Source organism: Strix uralensis, chromosome 17 (genome assembly GCF_047716275.1).
Source record: "Strix uralensis isolate ZFMK-TIS-50842 chromosome 17, bStrUra1, whole genome shotgun sequence".
Taxonomy (NCBI): Eukaryota; Metazoa; Chordata; class Aves; order Strigiformes; family Strigidae; genus Strix; species Strix uralensis.
The window spans coordinates 6,381,042-6,392,853 of NC_133988.1; the positions used below are offsets into that span (position 1 = coordinate 6,381,042).

Below are 11,812 nucleotides of genomic sequence, written 5' to 3' on the forward strand. Positions count from 1 at the left end.
GCCCTGCGCGCTGCCCGATTCTCCGGGGCCAGAGCGCAGGGGAGCTCCCGCCAGCCCCTGCTGCGATGGTGAGCAAAGCCTTCGCTCGGGGTAGGGCAGCTCCCCGCAAGTACAGTGGTGCAGTGATGTTTAAACGCTGGCTATGGGTTGAACAGACAAAGTTAATCTACAATTTATCGTAAGAGATGAGTAACGTAAGTGCTAGCATTTCTGCAGACACCAGCAGCAGCTGTGTCGTTTGTGCAACGCTTCTCCTTCGAGAGGGTTTTTATGTAAGGCCGGCACTCTGTCAATTTATGGAAGAGGAGCTCGACTGTTACAAATTAAAATACGTAGTAAAATTGAATTTAGTTGCATCTCTTAGGCAAGGTAGTAGAATTGGCCCGTGCCTACACCACCCCCGCAACTAGGAACGTTTCGAAGCAGCTGGGCTGCGAGATAGGTTTATTTCACGGGAATGAGACACAACTGTGTAAACCGCGGGGCCGGCGCTGGGAGGCCACGGCAGCACAAAGCCGAGATGGCGCAGAGCGGGGCCGGGCACGTGGAGGGGCGGCCCGGGGGGCTGCCCTGTGCCCTGCCCTGCCCCGGCCGGGGGTCAGCGGTGGCAGCCCCGCGGGGAGCTCCGCGGGAAGGCCGGGCGGGGCGCGGAGCCCATCCGCAGGCGTTTCATGCCCGGCGCGGTCCGTGGGGCGGCCGGGCCGTGCCCGTCTCCGCAATGCCCGCGCCCACCGCCCACCTCCACCTTTGCAGCAGTAAAATGCAGCAGCGGCAGCGCGCATGCGCCCCCCCCGGCCGGCGCCCCGGGATGGCTATTTATAGCAAGTGACGTCACCTAGAAATAGAACGCGGGGGAGCAGCGCCCCCTCCCCTCCCCTGCAGTCCCCGCGGCTCCGCCCCCTCGTTGCCTTCCCAGCGCGCAGGCGCAGGCGGCGGCAGCAGCGCGAGGCTCCGAGCCGGGCGCAGAGGCGCGAGCCGCACACGCCGCGGAGGGGACGCAGCGAGCGCGCGCCTGCCCGCCTTGCCGCGGTCCGTCAGCGCCAGGCGCCAACCGTCGCCCGGCAAGCGCGGCCGGCCGGCGGGGCGAGCGGCGGCGGAGGCCAGCCCAGCGGTCGCCGAGCGAGCCAGCAAGCGGGCGGGCGGGCGAGCGAGCGTGAGGTGGCGGCTCCGTTTAGGTTCCCTTACTCGCACCGCCCGCGCGTGTCGAGGCGCAGATCCCCGCCCCCCCTCCCCCCTTGCTCTCTCTCCGAGGGGCGCAGAGTGTGCCCAGCCCGGCAGCCACCACGGAAGCGGCTATGGGGGACCGAGAGCAGCTGCTGCAGCGAGCCCGCCTGGCCGAGCAGGCGGAGAGATACGACGACATGGCCTCGGCCATGAAGTCGGTGAGTGGGGCTGGTAGCGTGGCGGCTGTGGGTCCTAGCCGGGGAGGAGTGTGAAGGGTGGGCAGTGGCGGGGAGGGAGGGAAAGGAAGTCCGGGCTGGTCCGAGGCGGAGTTGGGTCCCGGGGAGGATGGAGCCGCCAGGTCCCACCCGTCGCGGTGAAGAAAGGAGGGCGGGAGCAAGAGCCAGACCATCCCGCCGGGACACCTCGCCGCCGTGTGGGGCGGTGCCCGTTACTACCTGCCTCGGGGAGAGGCGAGACAAACGGTAGCCGGTCCCAACTGGACCGAGATATCCCCCTTTTCTTTCAAAATTTCTTCTCTTCCTCCCTGGTTTCTTTCACTCCCCGGTAAGGACTCCCTCGCAGCCCTCCCGCTCCCGGGGGTGTGGCTGTCCCCATGCCCTCCTCTCGCCTCTCTCCCCCGGCCCCGCCAATCCGACGCGCGGTGCAGCCGTTTGAATACTGCCTGCCTCTCTGCCCGTGGCGGCGGGAGCGCAGCGGCGGGTCCTTTCTCTGACCCCTGCTCAAGATGGGGTCCGTCCTCGCGCGCCGCCCCCCTCCCCGGACGGGGATGGCGGCTTTGACCTTGGGGTGCGTCTCCCCTTCTCGGGGAGTCTGGGACACGCAAGCGCTTGGGGGGGCGGGTGGGGTGGGGTGGCCGCTGCGGCGGGGGGTGTCTGGGGAAGCCGCGCGCGGCAAGAGGAGCCCCTTCCTTTTCTAGACGTTTCCTTTGCCTCGCGATAAAAGGCACGAATAGAGGCCTCACCCACAGCCACCAGGACTCTGACTCAAAGCTGGTACAGGAGTTGCATCCGGGTATAACAGCTACCCAGTGCACAGAGAGCGTTTCCCAAGCTTTAACGTTGCCTTTTTGCCTCTTCTTTGTAGGGTAACAAACTCTCAGTGCCTTCCTTGCCCAGTTGAATACTGACATGTGTTTAAACGATAAGTTACAGTCGCAACTCGACTCCTTTCAGAACCAAGCAATGACCATTACTTGTACTGACCTGTCTGTACTGATACATAATAAAATTGCAGAATGATCAAACTTATATGTCTAGTCCCTTTTTTTAAAAAACAAAGTATTCATATAATCTGAATGTTAAGGGTAATGTTAATGCCAGTAAATGCTTAGCAGTGTCTTTGCTGTATCTGATTACAATTGGTTTGTTCTTGCTGATCTGTCCTTTGTGAACACCAGAGGCCCCAAGAGGAATCAAGTTTCCCTTGAGAGTACTGCTGTTTAAAGACACAAGATGATTTTAGTTTGAAAGAGCAGCTTCAAATGGAGTTCACATTTCTGTTGTAAGAATCAATCCATTTAGCCTCGTTTGAGGGCTGTGATGTATGTCGCCTCCCTTAAACGAGGGCAGTAAAAAGACACTTATTTTGCAGCTCTTGTTCATGTTTGCTATTGTGTCATAATAAACGCTATGACCAATCCAGTTCTAAAGCAGCAGTACTTCCGAGTGTCTCAATATCAGAGGCACTAGGCATTAAAATAACCTGTATTTTAATCATATCGCTAGAATTCTTAACACATATGTAGTAGTAACAGCTCTGTTTATCTCTTTAATCTTTTAGTTGCTAATTCTAAAAGATGAAATGGAGAAGCCACTGAAATCCACTGCTGCTCTAGAAGAGTATTTCTAGCTGTAGTTCGCAGATAGCTCTATTTTTCCAAATATTGCTGACCTATAGTATATGCATGGCTCTCTGAACATACGTGGAACAAACCAAATGCAGTTGCTATGCATCAGGAAATATGTAAATAAAGTACATATAACTAGTGTGTATGTTCAGTTGTCTTTTTAAACTGTCCTAATTACTATGCGATTTCATTCATCCTGAGTCACGGTATTCTGCTCTGTCATGCTACTTTTGCTCTCAAGTGAGTTGTATAATGATGAGCTGCTGTAATTGGGAGCTTGAGAACACTTTGTGAGTTGAGTCTTAAGCATTTATGAAACATTACATTATAGATACTTTAAAAATACAAAAAGTAAAGCTGAATTTAAAAGGCAACAGTTTCCTTGTTTAAGCTGTTCATATACTGTTGCATGCCTATAATGTAGCATCTGTTGGTTACTTGGCTTTCAATTACAGGTGTTCACTTGAACATGGTAACTTCCAGAATGCTCTTCAGTGTTTGAAGTTGATTTTGTAGGTCTGAACATAAGCTCCTATGAAATGTTATGTGGGCTGTGTCTTCTCACACAGCTAATATTTCCTTCTATTTCAGTGATTGTAAATAACTGCTATTAAGAGAAATTTTTATCCATATAGAATAATATTCAAATAATCTTGCACTCCAGAGATGTTAGACTTGCTTCAACAGGAAATCAGTGTTCTAACTCGGAAATCTGTTCTCAATGCAGGATATCATGATTTGAAAAGTTTATTTTAAAAATTTTTGTAAAATATCTGAATATAACATATCTGATGTTTTTTTAAAGTGCTGTATGAAAGTAGTGTGCTTCCAATGTAAAAAGAACTCTGAATTATTAATTTCAGTTCTAGATATTTATCACCACACTTCTACAATACACAGTATAACCAACAGCCTGAGAGTTACTCCTAAAAACAAAGTAACAAAGACTGTTTTAGCAGATGTGTATTTGCATGATTATTGACACTGCCACTGAAGGAAGAAAAAGTATGACAAGACTGCCATTTCAGCTGTCATCAAGCTGGAGAAACACTTATTTTTCAGTCCTATTGGTTCCTTCTTTTAAAGAAAAGCCAGATGAAGTAGTTTCGGCTTAAATAACTGCTCAATAATACTTCTTTTTTTTTGTTGCTATTAAACTTTTTTCTTATAAGAATTCTAATATTTTGGCTTATAATGTGTAGGCAGGAGAGAGAACTGAAACTTTCACTTAGTTTGCTGTTATAAATTAATGAGTTTAGTTTACTTTTTTCCAGCCAAATTATTTTAATAGAAAATACAATCATATGTAAATGTGCCTTTACTAAATGGCATTCTTCCAAGGGGTGTGTCATTGCATTAAATGCTGCTCCAGGATTCCAACTATTTGAAATAATCCTACACGGTAGGTAAAAAATTACTTCTTGACACACTGGGGAAAGATGTGCTTCTGGTGTAAATGTTAAAGGTTCTTACTTGATGGAACAGATACTCTAGCATCTTGAATACAGCATTGAGTACCTTTGGGTTTAGATCATTCCAGAAATAGTTAAACATTTTAGATGTATAAACCCTTAGTATTTCAGACAGTATTAATCCTAATATGTAGTGCTCAGGACCTCTGCTAATTTATGTTGCTTTTCTAGTATGGCTACATAGCGGGTAGAAAGTCATTTACACCTTAAAACTGGTAAGATGAGTTATGTGAGATGTATAATATTAACATTAGTCATGTGTGAAATACTGGTCAGTGTGAAATAAATTTAAGTCTTGGAATGATCTAAAGTTTTTTAAGCAAAATAACTTGAGGTTCTAGTTTAATTTGTAGGCTTTATCTGTGTGCATAAATGGATTTAAACGTTTGGGATGTTCCATATTTTTAGTATTGCATCACTGAGTTCTTCACATCAGTGTCTGATTTTGGGTTAATGAAGTATGTGTGTGTGTGGGGGGTGAGATGCCTTTAATGTAAACAATGTCCTCCCCTGCTGTGAGATTACTTCCTTACTGGGTTTTATACAGTAAATCTAGCTATAGAACTGCCAATCCTTGATATAGAACACTGAAGCCACATGATGCAGGAAACTGATCTTGTTTAAATTCATTAGTCTGGCTTCTATTTGTTCAAAAATTTTGGACAATATAACTTTGTATCAGGAGAGTTTTAATAATTAAACCTGACTTTATACTGGCTCAGGTATAGTAATTTTTACAGCATCTTGCTAAGAACTGGCTCTAGCTGTGACTTATATGCTCTGGCTGAAAAACCAGAAGTATAATCACATACATTTGGTTGACCTCGGTCAAATTCTACTAAATAATCCATCAGTGCATCATAGAACCGCTGTCAGTTGTGGAATCTTCACTTTGGTGTGCTTTCCATGTGAAAGTAACTCAGCTTGGTGTGGCCCATGTGGGATCACACACATGGAAGTAATTTCTGAGCTGATACAGTACTGTCACGCTCATCAGCATGTGTAGTTAGGAATTCCAGGGTTATAGCTGGGATTCCTTTTACATACATTTTTTTTCCCAGTAACCTGTGAAAGAACTTTGTGGGCATAAAGCAAAGGAGGAGTGAGTATGTAGAGATACCTGTAAGTATGATAGAAATAAATGATTTGCACTGTATTCTCATTACAAAAAGCAGACTGTCAGTCTGAATGAAAACTGCTAGCACATCATAGCCTGTGTGTTCCATCGCATCATCTGGCTCAGGGCTGAAAATAACCCCAAATTTAGGTGGGAGGGGAGAGAGGTGTGTTTGCATAAGGAAAGTATAGAGTAATCCCCAAGTAAGTGAATACTATTTTGAAGTTATACTACAAATGACTTTAATCTTTTAAGATTTTCCTAATGGCCATTATAAGAAAGTGTGTCTATGTCTAAAATGTAAAAGTAAATTATTGCAGTCCAAGTTTTTTTCTATTAAAGAAAGGTTACAGGTAGAATGGAAGATAGAAGGAAATAACTTAAAACGCTGAAGGAAATTTTTCTTTTTTTGTGTATCGTCCCCACATGTGAAGAGAAACATATCTGTTCTTATCTACTTTGCTAATGTGTCAGAAATAGATAAAACAATTGATAGTTCCATAAAGGTCACATGCTTTCCTTTGAGTCTAGTTTCTTGCAATATAGCTGTTACACCAGGGAGGTAGATGTCGTTTTTAGGTACATCGACATAGAATATCAGCATTTTTTAGCTAGGATGGGGAATAATTTGCCATGGGCTTGAGTTGATGGTAGTTGCTGATTATCCAAGATACATCAGTAACTTCTGATGCATCTTAAAGCTAGTAAACATTTCCTAAGCATGTTGAATTAGCTGCTTGATTAATTTTTCCTTTTTATTTTAAGGAATGGTTTCAAGGTGAGTTTAAGTCAGTCTTGGGAATTAAATTATACAGCACCTAGTGATGATCTGGAATAATCCCTTAATTAATCTCTTAGTCTTATCTTAGATATTTTTGAATTTTGGTTAAGAAGTTAACATTCTTTTTCCACCTGTGAACAACTGTTCTGCAGTTAGTCCTGAGAGATGGCTTTTCTCCTGTTGGTTTTTTTTTTTTTGTTGTTGTGCTCTGTGTGAATGTATCTTGAGTATTCCCTGCTATTCCTCAATCTTGCTGTGGGATAAGTTCTGTTAGCCTGGTACTTATTGAGAGTTAGCAAATTTACTCAGCCCAAACTGATGCAACAGCTAAACCTAAACTGGCTAGTCTAAATATAGTATGAAGATGCTTCCAAAAGTTACACTGCATTTTAAAGATTGTACTGTAGACCTACTTTTAATACTGAATGTTGAGTAAAGACCAGCAAAGATTACCAGAGTTCATGCTTGACTTCACAAGATCCTCCTGCTATTAATGTGATCTTCAGAAATTTCTGCAAATATGCTGCTTATTGTCACTTGCATTGAATTTTGGTTCTGATTAGGAAAGGTCAGAAGGCTTTTCAGGTGTAGGTTATCTGCAATTGCAATGGCTCCTGTGCAAGTGGGCTTTATAAATCAGCTTTCTCAGGGTGGGTGTTGTGATGCATCTTCTGCAATTAAAAATGGAAGTGAGACAATCGACTGGAAAAAACCCCTGGAATACTGTTTCAAGGCTAGTGGTGTTCCTGTAAGGTTGTATTTTGTCTCTTGTGAGAAACTGGATGAGATTTGAAAACTGATTAATTTATCTCTCCTAAAGTAAATACACTAACTATATAGCATAGTAAAAATGTAGGGTTTAGTACTCGAAATTTTTTGATAGTTCCCAGGGCATTTGTTATGTGCTGTAAAAATGCTGTTTTGGTGTTTTGAATACACAGAAGACATCTGTTTCTAAAAGTTTATATTAGAAAGTTTAAGAAATCACCTTAAGGAGGTAGAAAAAATTATAAGAAGGTTGAGGATTACTGCTTTTTTTTTTTGTTATTGAATACTTAAATACCATCATTTAGAAGGACATTTAGTTTGAAGCAGAGGGAAAGGGGTGAACATGAGGGTAGCAGTTAGCTGAGGGTAAGGAACAGAGGTGGTGAGTGGAGGATGAGGTGAAAAATGGAGGTGAAGATGTATCAGGTGAAGAATTAGAATAGCTGTGGTTGCAGTCTTGGAGATTTAATTTCTTTCATATGGAGTCTGGATGGCAAAGCTAAGAGATGGTGTTTCTGTTGCTATTGTCCTGTCCCACTAAGTCTCATGCTCAGTTATTTTTGTGCCTTGTCTACTTTTCTATACTCAGTTTTTATTTTTGTGGGTAATATAGCTCAGTAGTACAGTAACAGATCACTTTTTTTTTTAATACTATAAAGATAATGAAGACAGGTGGGGGAGAAAGGATTTAATTGTGTGGTTAAATGGTGTTTAAGTTTTAGCAAAACATTACTGACTCCTTTAGATCAACCACCGTGTGTGAGAACTTGCAATGAACTCTCAAGCAAAGTTCTCCAGCAGTGCAGGAATGACCAAGTGATTATTAATCTTTGGTGGATTTATTTTATTTTATTTTTGTAAAAGTGCTATACTAATAGACTGTAGAGAATAAAAAGCTCTTAACTGAGCCTTTATATCTTGAGGGAGTTAATATCTTTACTAGAGAAGATGATATAGATAGGTCATAGTAGAGATTGTTGAGGGAGGGATTGTTGGGAGGATGTTGACTGGAAGCTGTGCAGAAGATTATGAAGATGTCATTAGCGTTGAGTCCTGTGCATTTTACCCTCTGCAGATTGTCTCTATTGTATTAGGCCAGGCAGTGCAATGTCTTTTGGGAGTTGGGGTTCCTGAGCTGTGGGGAAAAGGCATTTTGGAGTTAAAACTAATTGACATAGAATATTTTAAGAACAAAACCTAAATTTGAAAGTCAGCTCTCACTGTAACAGTTATAATTTATATAAATTATTTTTAGACTTGGAAAGATGTACATTTATCGGATGGTACACTGACTACACCAGCAGTCTCAGAATAAAATTGCGAACATTCTGATGCCCCTGTCAAGCAGTGTAAATATGCACATTTGAAAAGAAATTGTTAATTTTCTAAGCAGTGTCCAAGCAAGGACAAGTTTACTTTCACACCAGAGTACATATCCTTAGAAATTTGGTGACTTCTTTTAATGCAGTATGCTTAAAGTAGTGGAGTTATGTTTTTCATTCTAATTCCTGTGAGTTTAATTTCATGTTTGCAAATTTGCAAAAGTAGAACAACTTCAACTATAAGTCTGATAGGTTTTATTCCCTAAATTAACACAGCAAGTGAAATAGGCCTAAATACAGGTTTTTGGGGTTTTTTTTGTGTAATAGGAATTTGGAGTTGATCACGGCTTTTTTCCCCTTGATTTCCTGTTCTATTTCTATGCAGGTTCTTTCATGTCCTATCCCTGAAATTTGTCTGCAGCCACCAGTTAGCAGAAATCAGGATAACTTCTGTATTACCTTGTATAATTGTTCACTAAGTGACTGAAAGATACTATGAAACACTAATTCCATTTGTACTATGCAGAGCTTAAGCATAACGGCTGCAGCGCTTCCATCTCTGCTGTCGAATGAAAGAAAGCAGCAGGGGAACAAAATGCAAGAACTGCACCAGTTTCCAGTGTCTGTGCTGTGTTCCAGATTCATAAAACTGGTATTCTAGGTACATTTAAATTAATCACTAAGTGTGGTGTCTGCATATTTCTGGCAGACTTCCTAAAAAACCCGAGCCTTCCTTCTGTGAATGCTTCTCCGTTACACGAGCCTGACTCACTTTTATTCAGTGAATGTACTTTGCAATGGCTTCTAAATACCCGTTCTATTACAACAAAACTACGGGGGTTTCACTCTTTTAAGCCTTGACTGCAGAAAGAGTTTTAAACTTTCAGTGTTACAAACTGACTCCTGTCCAGAAGGAATTTTGGGATCTAGAAGGAATTTTGAATTTTGTACTTCGTGATGGAAGCATTGAAGGAAATTTTCTCTCTCCTGTAAGACAAACCCTTTAAATTTGATCTTTGTTTGTATTTTCAGGTAACTGAGCTGAATGAGCCTCTCTCAAATGAGGATAGAAACCTGCTGTCTGTAGCCTACAAGAATGTAGTTGGAGCTAGACGATCTTCCTGGCGTGTCATCAGCAGCATAGAGCAGAAGACTATGGCTGATGGGAATGAGAAGAAGCTGGAGAAGGTTAAAGCCTATAGGGAGAAGATAGAAAAGGAGCTTGAGACAGTCTGCAATGATGTTTTGGCTCTCCTAGATAAATACTTGATCAAGAACTGCAATGACTTCCAGTATGAGAGCAAGGTCTTTTATCTGAAAATGAAAGGGGATTACTACCGCTATTTGGCAGAAGTTGCTGCTGGAGAGAAGAAGAACAGTGTTGTGGAAGCCTCAGAAGCTGCCTATAAAGAGGCTTTTGAAATCAGCAAAGAGCACATGCAGCCCACTCACCCAATTAGGCTTGGGCTGGCACTCAATTTCTCAGTGTTCTACTATGAAATCCAGAATGCTCCTGAGCAGGCCTGCCTTTTAGCCAAACAAGCCTTTGATGATGCCATAGCAGAGCTGGACACACTAAATGAGGATTCCTACAAGGACTCCACTCTCATCATGCAGTTGCTTCGAGATAACCTCACTCTGTGGACGAGTGATCAGCAAGACGAAGAAGCAGGAGAGGGCAATAATTAAAAAGCTTTCCTCCAATCCCTCTTTCATCCACTTCACCATCCCCATCATCACCAATATTTCCTTGCCACAGTCACACTAAATATCTAGTGCTAAGCATATCTGTATTGTACAGCTGTTCAGATCTGCTGTCCACTTTATCAAGAAGCAGTTTCAGATGAGTCTTTGTGGGCATTGATGGATTGATTGATTTATTGGCCCTATTTATCTTAGTTGCACTTGAGCAGTGCAGAAAGATGCATAGTAAATGAGGCATTTTTAGTTTGCCTGTTGATTGGAAAATAAGGGAAAGAATAATGGAAAGTGATTGAAGATAATTAGAGTCCAGTTAAATTTTTTTTCCATTTGAAATGAGCTGACAGTTCTGTTAAGCAGTACATTTTGTGCATGCAAAATAAATTAGCCACCCCAAATTTTTTTCAGTCAATGAAAACAGTTAAGCTGATGTGAAATGACAACCCTGTTCATCAGTTTACAATAAACTGTTTGAAATGTGAGGTTTCAGTAGCAATTTGGTTTTTTGCCTCTAACTTATGTGCACAGTTTCTTTTAATGCAGTGCATCTACCTAAGAGTTTTGATACTTGTAACCTTTTGCAGTTGTTTTGAAGAATCATGAATTTATTTTTTGTAAACTCTTTGGCTGTTTAGTTGTCTGTGTATTCTGACAACACTATGTCAATATTAGCCCATGTTAAGATGGATGACTGAGATGCCAGACTTCTAAATTAAATGTTTTGGAATTAAATGAATAAAATAAAATGCTGCTTCGGGGATGTTATCTCTACATAAGCTGTCCTGTCTTTTGTTCAAAGCAGAGATTGAGTTACCTAACATCACTGATGGGTTAAAACATATTTAATCATAAGTTTGATGAGAAGTCTAATCACATGCTAAACAAACAAACAAACAAAATAACCCAGTATGCTGAAAAGAAGGAAAAAACCCAAAACACACACACACTCCTCCCTCCCCCCACCACCTACAGCCATGTAGATGTGATATTGCTCACCTGTGTTAACATGGAGTTTCCACCAAAGGTGGTATATTTAGTTATTTTCTTGGTAGAGCAGCTGTAATGCAATTCTGCTCAGGAGCTGAAAAGTTGTAAAGAACATTAATTTTTGTGCCAATGTAGAGACTTGTATTTGCTTCTGTCCAGTGTAACTTCTAAACATTTTTTTTTCTGAAGTGCTAACCACCAAATCACCATTACACATGAAAATCCCAGTAACTTTATTCATATTTACCTGCTTCAAACAGAAGCAGTATTTGTTCTTAAAGGATGCCTTTCTATTTTAGTGAACTGAAGTCTAGTCCCCAAGCTTATGTTGTTGTTTTTTTTTTTTTTCCTCCCAACAGTTAGTGTATATGTATATTTATTGGTTCTCTACGTCCTTCTGTAATGGTATGTTAAGAAGCAGGAAAAGTTAGCTGTTATGTGTTGCTGCATCCAGACTGCTACTGGCACCTGAGCTAGCTCAAAGGTCATGTAAGTTCTCTTTTATCTAAATCTATTTTTTCTTTGACTTGTGCAATAAATACTACTGGTCTGAATACCCACAACAACTACTCTCACTTTTTTAAAGCAGCACACTGGTTATTTTTAAGTATCTGGAGGATTAGAATTTTTAAT

At 42.1% G+C, this 11,812-nt stretch overlaps 1 protein-coding gene across 1 annotated transcript; it reads left to right on the plus strand.

Moving 5' to 3' along the window:
* The first annotated feature begins 931 nt into the window (after positions 1–931).
* YWHAH (tyrosine 3-monooxygenase/tryptophan 5-monooxygenase activation protein eta) lies at positions 932–10,968 on the plus strand. The gene is made up of 2 exons (XM_074886927.1): positions 932–1,382; positions 9,524–10,968. Exons 1-2 carry the CDS (start codon positions 1,296–1,298, stop codon positions 10,178–10,180), a joined length of 744 nt encoding a protein of 247 aa, XP_074743028.1. The 5' UTR covers positions 932–1,295; the 3' UTR covers positions 10,181–10,968.
* Positions 10,969–11,812: the final 844 nt, after the last annotated feature.

What these genes read in the sequence shown, in the direction of transcription:
- YWHAH (XM_074886927.1), top strand. Translation starts at nt 1,296, where the DNA reads ATGGGGGACCGAGAGCAGCTGCTGCAGCGAGCCCGCCTGGCCGAGCAG. An exon ending in TGGCCTCGGCCATGAAGTCG is followed by an intron (nt 1,383 to 9,523) that starts GTGAGTGGGGCT and finishes TTGTATTTTCAG; the next exon opens with GTAACTGAGCTGAATGAGCC.